General features: G+C 26.6%; 1 protein-coding gene across 1 annotated transcript; it reads right to left on the bottom strand.

Annotated features, from left to right (window-relative positions):
- Nucleotides 1-2,057: 2,057 nt before the first annotated feature.
- On the bottom strand, nt 2,058-6,521 carry LOC113858790. The gene is made up of 5 exons (XM_027491542.1): nt 5,848-6,521; nt 4,714-4,763; nt 4,472-4,549; nt 3,611-4,208; nt 2,058-2,890 (listed from the first exon to the last, which is right to left on the bottom strand). The coding sequence occupies exons 1-5, from the start codon at nt 5,995-5,997 to the stop codon at nt 2,369-2,371; spliced, it is 1,398 nt and encodes a 465-aa protein (XP_027347343.1). The 5' UTR covers nt 5,998-6,521; the 3' UTR covers nt 2,058-2,368.
- Nucleotides 6,522-10,500: the final 3,979 nt, after the last annotated feature.

Below are 10,500 nucleotides of genomic sequence, written 5' to 3'. Positions count from 1 at the left end.
TGTTTAATAAATTTCTAAATTATCGCTTCAATTTTTTGGGAGAGGATAATAGCCTTCCTAATACATTCTATGGTAATAATTTTTTGTGCCAATTTTTCCTCTTCTAAGCGCTTTATTTAATGGTATTGTGATGATTTCTGACAACTGTAGATGATTTTGTTTGAAGGTTAATTTTATTTTCCTTCTTGCGTAGAGCATGGGAATTATACACTGGTTTTTTAGGCAACTCAATCCTAATTTTATTGACTCCCAATATATTTTTAAGTAATAAGAATGTTATAATTAAAAATAATAATATAGTTATGTTAATGTGATGTGAATACTTTATGCACTTTAGATTGTTTGTAACGACACATATTTTGCTTGATTTCTTAATACATGATTTCTCACAATATTGTTCATTTTATGATGGAGATGAACACAGCTTGGATTGTTAGTAACGATTACGCAATCTTATAACAGAGGCAAGTGTAAAATATACAAGTTGTGTTCAATGTTATGATATATACATCAGATGTCATGTGTTAAGAGAGAAAATATATGAAATACAACTGTCTGCTTTCAAATTCTAAACTTTTATATATGACTGAACTTCATCCCTTATATAAAAGAGATTTGGGATATCGTGATATTATGCCAGTGGATTTTGACATATTTTTTTAGATTCTTTGAATACTTGATTTTGTTGTTATTTTCAAAAGGGAAGAATTTTCCTTTTTTGTTAGAATTTCATCACAAAAATTATAATTCTTTTATGAAAGCATGATTCCATGTTACTAGGTTAGTTGAAATATTAAATAAAATTTTGTACCACCTCGTTAATAAAGAATAGGAAAAAATTTATACGATATTCTTTAGGTCTTGTTTATGTTATTTATTAATTGAAAGATAGAGTTTTATTTTAATAAAAAATTATATTTAATGTTATTATATATTATTGAAACAAAACTTAAATTTTAATTAAAAATAATACCAAAAACACCTATAATATTGTATCTAAGTTTTTTTTCTAAAGAATTTTGTTAGCAAGTATCTTAAATTATTAATTAAAGAACATTTAATAATTTATTTTTTTAAGCGGAAATAGTCCTATTATACATTCCCTTGTAATTGTTAAGGATGTCCAATTGATAGTGTTTCTTGCTTTCACATCTCTTCCTTTGGGATTAATGTTGATGGTATGTGAGCAATTTTCATCTCTTCTAGAATATATCCTGGTTGTTTGTTAACATTTGATGTAAAGGCTTTTTAATCTTTTAAATTTATTACATCATAGCATTCTGTTAAATTTTTCTTTAAAATTACATGCAAAAGAAAAATCACAATAAATTAGATGCATTAATATGTATTGAAAAGTACAAGTAGATTAATGATTTAGGAATGTGAAATACTTTAACCTTACAAAACATCTTCTTGTCTTCTTCTTTTTTTTTAAGATTAATTATATTTTTTTCCTATATTTTAACTTGTGTGTGATTTTAGTTTCTTTAATTTTAATTGTTTACATTAAATTTTTTAGTTTTATAACTGTTCAAATTAACTCTTATGCTCTAGAATTTTATTCAATAATTAATAAAAGTATGATGAAAGTATAACATATTATTAATTTATATAAATTGATAAAAATATAAAAATATTTAAATAAAAAAAGTAAATGAAAGTTGTAAAATATAATAAAATTATTTTTTAATTTAATTATTTTATATACTTTTCCTTTACAAATTTGCATAAATATATATTACATATTTATCACATTTTTGTTAATTACTGGATAAAATCTTAAAATGAGAGACTTAATTTAAACAATTGAAAAAACTAAAAACTAAATATGAATATTTAAAATTAAAGAGACAAAAATCACACGTAACTTGAATTATAAATTAAACCTATCATTTATTACATACTTAATGATTAATTACATAATCAGATTCTGAATTGTCAATAATCCTATCCTTATACCAAATTAGGATAAGATAATTAATTCACATAGAAAATGATGTGCAAACGCAAACAAGCAATCGTGAAGATGGAGAAACAATGGCCCGATATGTTAATATGCTAATTTATGACTTCCTTTCGATTAAAGTAGTATACTTCACTTTTGGTAAAGACAAAATTCACATTTACAATTTACCAGATTTCCTGACACAAGTAGAAGTACCTAGTACCTACTATAGTAGGAAATTTTGTCTAGATTGTGTATTGTAATTTAGAACTATATAATATCATATGTTTGAAGTAACTAGTTCCCCTGCTCCACCCTGTCCAAGTTCCTTCTGGTTGCATGAAAGTTCACCCTTCTGAATGCAAACAAATAAAATATAAACAAAAAGGGAAACATTTGTACAAAGAGGCCTTTAAGACCATATCACTTTGCTCTTCCTCTTTTCTTTTCCTTCCTTGGAGTTGCACATCTTTGAACTCCACTTTCACGTTCAATCTTTTTTGGTCTACCAAAAGCTTTCTTGATGGGTAAGGATTCCACTGAAGGAGGAGAATCCACTTTGTTTGTTTTCTTGGCAACAAGTGAGACCCCAGAAGCAGAGTTGCTACCACCAACCACCTTTGCAACAATCTTACGATTACCAGGGCGTACACTTCTGACTTTCACTGAAGGATCATCAACAGGTAAAATCCTAGAAGGAAGGGTTACCCTGCTGGTAAAACACTTGAGTTTCTCTCTCAATGTTTTGGTGACAAGGTCTCTAAGTAGTAGAGCAGTTTTATATTCACGAGTGGTTTTGGAGTAGAATACTAGAGCATTGTTGGTCAGTAACAGCAAGTCTCTGAAAAGTTCCATAGCTGACTTGATTGTTTGGTTGCTGATGCTTGATCTTATAGTGTCAAAATCTACATGCCGCCGTATCATTTTCTTGTACCTTCCTCGTTTCTGTTATAAAAGAATGGCGCATAATGAATTTATTGCCTTAAGGCTCAAGTTAAATTCCTATTTGTCATTGCTAAACAATTTCAAAAGGAATAACATAAAAAGAACCAAATGTTTGCTTTGAGAGGTGAAAATGAAAATGGAAAAATAAGAGCTTTTGATTTTCATTTTAAAAACAATTTTCTATTTTTAAAAATAAAATATAGTACAAATTTAATGAAATGAATTATTCTCATAATTTTTATTATATATTTATTTTTATTACTGATTATAATTTAATTGTTATGTTTATCCAAATATAAAAATAAAAATTTTTCCAAGGAATATAGAAATAAGTAATAAAAACATCAAATTATTTGGTTTGAACCATTGAACTGAATTTACCAATTTTTTATTCCCTCATACCAAGGAAATTATTTATTAAAGGTGAAATACAAGTGCTAAGTTGTTAACCACTCCATCTTCCTTCTTTCCACTTTATTCTCTAAGTATATAATTATCTTATGTTCCTTTCTCTCTCTGCCACTCCTATTCTTACCATAACAAGCACACCCTAAAGAATAACGAACAGCAACCACAAACCCATTAGTCTATAAGTAGCATGTTAGATTTAAAGCATGTGCATCTAAGAACTAGTGGACCTATCATGAAAGGCATCATTATGGTGAGAAAACATAGAAGCCAACTATGGAAGAATAGAATGGGATCTCTTAGTATACATACCTGGCTATCAAGCCTGCGACAAAAGGCAGAAGCACCTTTAACTACCAAAACAGAATCTAAAATCTCCATCAGATATTTTATTCCAACCTTTTTCACGTTCGTATTCTCCTCATTTATACCATAAGATTTGACAACCTCAGCACAGTTACTAATAGAACTTTCTTTGCACACATCGGCTGAAAAATCACTTTCTCTTGCACTTATTTCATTAGTATGTCTTCCACAATCCTTCCTCTTTCTCTTCCCCCTCCGTTTCTTCAAACCCACTCCCTGTCCTTCACATACAGTGTTTGCCAACTTTTCTACATTCAAAACTTTCTCATGTTCAGTGAATCCTGAAACTTCAGGCTTGGTCTCTATATCTTCACAAGACATTGGTGGAACCTGGCATTCATGAGACCAGTTTGCCTGAGTTTCATGTGTGAAACTCCCAGCAGATAGCCCATCCTTTGACATCTCTTTAGGAGAAGATTCAATTCTGTCCAATTTTAGCAAAGGAACATGTAATTCTGGTTCAACTGAGCCAGTGTCAACATGAAAACCATCTCTTTTCTCATTCTTCCCAGCCTTGAGGGATTCAAGCTTTGATTCAAGGGTCCTGAAACAAATATACTTAGTAAACTACACCCAAAATGCTGGCAAATTTAACCGCATTTATTCCAGGAAATGCCCCTCAATCAGGACAGTGAAGTGATTTCTAGAATATCACTTGAGAAATGCAATGTGTGAATATTGCAAACTAAGTTAACTATGAGATTTGGTGGCATTTCATTCAGCAAAAAGCTTGAGGAAAATGGGAATATTTAGTCTGTTGTATTACAAAATCTAAGCTTACAGATAAAGTATGACCAAGCAACTAACCCAATTAAATCCTCAGATAGTTCCAAAGCTCTCTTAAGCTCTGCTACTCTTTTCTTCTTAAGCTCCTCAAACCAAGCCCTGAGCAAGCCATGTTACCATAATACAATGAGATATAACACACAACTGCTATGCCATCTTTGAAAGGGAGGTGTTTCATTAATAAAATCTAAAGGTAGGTATAGATATATCATCAAATTGGGAAAATTTAAATAGAAAAAAAAAAGAGAAGCAACTCCACTTACGAGCACCCAGAATAGCGCTGTTGTAAGTCTTCATATTTGGCTTTACAGACCTAAAAGAAGAGAACTCCATCAAAATGAAGAAAAAACATCACTTAAATCTTTCTTCAGATTTTGCAGTAAAGCATGAAGAGTAGAAGTATTGCAAGCCTCAATGTTTTGTTAAGATAATAAAGTCCCACATTAGTGGGTTAGCAACAAATCAAAGGATTATAAGCAAGAGGAGTGTTAGGCAAATCATTCAAGCTTAAGCTGAATCACCTTCCCTCACTCTTTGCATGATCTTAGTTTTAAGTAAAGAAGTAAGACTTGCTACTCAACCCTCTACAACTATTTTTGAGGTGTCAAGTCTTAAACATTTTGTCATGTAAATTAATCACGCTTTAAAATATTTGTTGACTTTTTAAAAAATTGAACAATTATAAAAAAAAAAAAAAAACGTCAAAAAGCGAGTTCAAAATTAATGCGCGTAAACCAAAGTTTTGTAACGGTAAGGATATTTTAGTAATTTACAGAGCATGGGCATGGCTTTCTGGATTTCTATAACCATGTGCGAATGCTGGTTACCAAAGAGAGGTTTGGCCATTATCAAATGTTAGTTATCATCACCGAACAAATTGAACAAAAGGGTTTGTGCCACCTCAATGACCCATATGCAAATGATGATGTAAGCAGCTTAACAAATTAGATAAAGTGGTGCACCATTAGGGATTGGGGAACAAAACAATTGGCACGTGAATGCCACTCATTCTACTCAAAACACGCAGTTCTCCAAATTCAAATCTCTTTCAATACATTATTAACATTACATTGCTTTTCTTAGCAAAATCCAATACAAGAACATAGATTTTTTCTTGGCGTCATATTCGTTGGTTTCAGACACAACCCATTATAAAGGGTCTAATCTAAACACGACGTTGACTGCAAAACATAGATTTATTTTAATTTATTTAATTAATATAATAATCACATGCCAGGCAATGAATTTAGCTCAATGAGTCAATAAGATAATAATGACCCGTAACGGTTTTGAAAATAGAAACTGAACCAAAATTAATTAATTTAATTATATTTTTATTCTTAAAGAGAGAATAAAAAATAAAATATAACAAAATTAATGAATATTATTTAATGTACCTCAGGTGTGAAAGTGCATGGAGAAACGGTTCGGGTTCGGAGCTCCGCAGCGACGACAGTCCAATCTTGGGTCCCATGCCTGAGAACAGCTCCGCCAAGGAGGAGCTCCTCCCAGGTGCCCCACGTCACCACCGTCGACTCTGTTTCCATTGCTTTACACGTGTACGTTCCCAATTAAAATAAATGCCACTGGCTTTTTTTGAGTAATTCTTTGCTCTGGGCTCCCGTTGGCAAACCCTGCCCTGCTTCCCCGGCAAACCCTACGGCCACGGATAATAACAGACACAACTGAAATAGAACGAAAATGTCTGAGAAAACAGATTTGTGGGTGTCTGAAAACAAGTTTGTAAATAGGGGAAAAAGCGATACAAGACAACTAAGGTGGTTTTCCGACGAACAATTCAGGAAAAATGGCAGTTTTTATGGGTGGTGTTGAGTGGCTTTGAAAGTGGGTGGTTTTGTGTGTTGTTCTTTTTTTTTTAGGTTTACTGGGTAAAAAATATAAATTTAATTAAGAGAATATATGTTAAAAGATGGGTTGAGAGATTTGATTTGAACTTTGAAGCATAGAAATTAGAAAGGAAGAAGTTTGAAGTAAAAGAGCAAAGAAAAAAATTAATATATGAACGATGGACGAGAATTGAGAATGTCATGTAAGCTTGTAATTTCCATTTCTCAACCATGGGTTTATGTGTCATATATATTTGGGGGAATTTTATGAAATGACTATTTTGCCTTCTCTACTTTTTCTTCATATTCTTTATTGATTTTTTTTGTTGTCTTTCAAGATTGCGCGCTTTTGGGCAGTAGGAAGTGTGGAAGCCGAAATTTGAATTTCCATGTTTAAACAATGACAGATTTATGATCATTGATATCATTGTGATTATTATGGTCTTTCTATTTCCCCTCAAGTTTGTATCATATGTTTTCTTTCTTCCTCTGTGTTAGATCACATGTGGTGGTTTTTTGTGTGGTACTAGTAACACAAGGCCATATGATGTTTTTACAGTTTTATGTTCATCAGTTTACAGTATTATTAATTAATATATTGAGTTGAGAACACTACCTTCACCTTTTATATAAAAAAATATTTCATAATTATAAGAAATAAAGACATAATTTAAATATATGTTTTTATAATACTTTTATTTATTATGAAAATTTTATCAATAAAACACTCATTTATTATTCATATAATATATATCACAAATTTAAGTATGTAATATTATCAATATATTTAAAAAATAATGTTATATCTCTTATTATTTAATTATTTTTTGGTAAATTATTATTTAAGTATTTTTTTCCTACAATACTTGATTCTGTAAGTATTAAATGAATGCTTCTTTTAATGTGTGCTCAAAAGCATGCAAAGGAATTCAATAAGAAATTAAGAAATAACTTTTTATTAAAAATTGTAACATTTAATATAATCAATTTATAATAATTTATTAAAAAAATAATACATATATATATGTATTATTGTATATCTTTAGATACACCTTGGAAAAAAATTAAGTATTATTTAGTAAGTATTATAAGTGTTGTTTAACAGTAAAAATTATAATTTTGTTTTAATAAAATATTTATATTTTATATTATCTCATATTATTGAAATGAAATTATAAATTTAATTGATAAACAACACAAATAGCATCATAAATGCACATAAGTTTTCTTCTTAAAAAATCATTAAATGAAAATATGAATGCATTCTCAATATCTTAAAAACATAAAATTCATTTGACTTTTTCTTCATTTAGCATGTAGGAAAAGTTGTAGGAGTATAATATAAAAGAATTTAAAAATATTATTTATAATTATATACATATATATATATATATATTATAAATTCATAACATAATTATATTTTATCAATTTTAATGCATTAGTTATCTTTTTTTACTCTGTAAAAAAAAGGCAAAAATAGTATTAATTTTAAAATTAACAAATAAATATTAATAATAAAACATGTTAGAAGTATACTAAAAATAATGAGTCATGTTAATTATTATTCTAAGGGTATTTATTACAAGAATTAATAAATTATTAAAAAATATATTTAAAATGAATAGAAAGGAGAAGAAGAAAATGGTGTATTGTCATTTGTCATGCTAGTTTTTTTTATTTGTTGTTCTTTAATCAATATCATTGAAGCACTTGTTAGCATTTGTCATTAAAAATAATAATGAAAGAGCATCGATAATGTCTTATAAAAGTTTTCTATTCTAAATTTTTTAATCAAAGTTTTTAGAGTAGTAATTAACATTTGACTACATTTAGTATAAGAGTTTTACTATATCTTTCTATTAATCTCTCCATGATTTGTGGATCTTGTTAAGAATTACCTTAAAAATAGTGGTTAAAAAACTAATAAATAATAATTTTTTATTTAAATATGTGTGTGAGTGTATTTTTACAATTTTTTTGGTAATTTTTTTTTTTAATTTAACCAGTATCCTAAAGATTTTTAGTTACCATTTTTTAATTAAAAAGGTTTGTAAGAATAACATAGAAGACTTAGGAGTCTATAGACTTATTCTTATTGTATTATATAGGCAAATATTAATCAACACCATATTGGTTAAAAAATTATAACTAGTTTTTTGGTTGCTATTATTTTTTTTTTTAAGTATAACAATTCACTCCTCTCATAATTTCTAATGCACTTTTAACATATTTTTTACTAAATAAGTATTATATATATATATATATATATATATATATATTGATTCTTTGACTAAGATAACGGTAAACAAAATTTTACTGTAAGTTTTATTAATAATTATTAAATATTATTCTCTTATATCCTTTTATTAAAAAACAATTTATTAATTTATTGAAACTATTAAAAATCAGTATATGTTATAAATTTATTCAATATTTTAAAAAATTCATAGTATTAATATTTATATATTAAATTAATATATTCACTTATATAAATAATGAATGAGTGTCTCATTACAAAAATTTTATAATAATTAATAATATGAAAAAAAAAGTTATCAGTTAATGTATTTAAAAATTAATATTTATTTTTTATAATTAGGATAAATAAATAAAAAGGACTTCAACATAGTTAATTCAATTTATTTTGAAAAATAATAATTTGTATCTATCAATTTTATAAAAGAAGATTTAAAAACAGAGTAAATATTTTTTCTAAAAACAATTCAAACATGTGGTAAAGGTTAAAACATTTTTATTTAAGTCAATTTAATGACATAAATGATTAAATCAACTTAAAAAATTAGTGTTAGGTTGAGAATGTAATATATATCTTTTAAGTTTTTCTTTTAACTAAAGATGGAATAAGGCTGGTAATTCAGATTTTTTTCTATTAATCAGAGTTAAAAAGTTAAAAAATAAATTGATAACTAATCTAAATATCTAAAAGTACAAATATTAAGAACATATAAATTCAAACATGGATAAAAAAAATTAGGAACTTAAAACTTCTAGCTAGTTTATTATTAGATTCTCTAATCACACGCACTGAATAATTTTTAAAATATTTCTAATAGATTAGATTAAAAAAAGGAAAAAAAAATCTTTAACATTAAATAAGTCAAATATGTGATATTCATTTTGACTGGTTGACAAGTTTGAATTATTCTATTATTGATACATATCAAATAAAGTAAATATATAATAAAATAGAGAATTTTAGTATTTAATGTTTTGAAAATATTAATTAAATAGTTTCATAAAAATGTATTGAAATGATAATAAATGCACATTTAATATAAAGTTTAATGAAAAATCTTCTCTCTAATTCCTTATATTTACTTACCCAACATATAAAAGGCAACTTGGTGAAATCTCAAGAATAGATTGAAGGTATAGATGAAAAAAGAATTATAACTTATGAATATATGAAGCTTTGAAAAATATAAAATACAACATGACCAACATAAATATATAAGTTCAAAATTAAGACGAAAACTTTAATGTTTTATAAGTGATCTTTATATAATAAAATATTTTATATAAAAAAATGATTTACGAATATCTTAAAGTATCCAAGAAGTGTCTGATAGTTGTATATGCTTAGATATTGGTATGCCAACCATTTGAACCATTGATGCTTCCATCTTTCTTTCTTTTTTTTATCATAGATATTAAATAAGTGGCAAATATATCACGTATTATATTACAGGATTATTTATAACTATAAATGAAGTATAAATTATATAAATTTAAAAAATATTTAAGAATAAAATGTTTATTGGTAATAAAAATATTAATTAAACATAAAAAATTTTGAAATTTTAGTTTTGAAAAATATTAAAATAATTTAATCCATTGAATATGATTTTTAATATTTACTAATAACAAATATATCATTACATTTAATGTTTACTGAATTTTTTTACAGTATTCTTAAAAATAATTAAAGAAAATAAAAATATTATTTATTCAGATAATTAACTAAAGATTACAAAACATTTATTTGATTGGACTTAAAAATTCATAAAACGGAGAATAAATACAAAATTTATGACATTCTAAAAATTAAGATTGAATTTTATAATATACAAGTAAACTTTTTTTAATTATAATATTCCAATAATAGTTACTGAGACCAGTCATTAAAGCTTTAAGTATTTACTAATTCAAACAAGACAAAATACAAATAGGGGTGACAATTAA

This window comes from Abrus precatorius, unplaced genomic scaffold (assembly GCF_003935025.1).
Source record: "Abrus precatorius isolate BTA unplaced genomic scaffold, Abrus_2018 Scaffold2, whole genome shotgun sequence".
Taxonomy (NCBI): Eukaryota; Viridiplantae; Streptophyta; class Magnoliopsida; order Fabales; family Fabaceae; genus Abrus; species Abrus precatorius.
Note: the sequence above shows the minus strand (reverse complement) of the source record. Positions and strands in the feature narration are given on the sequence as shown.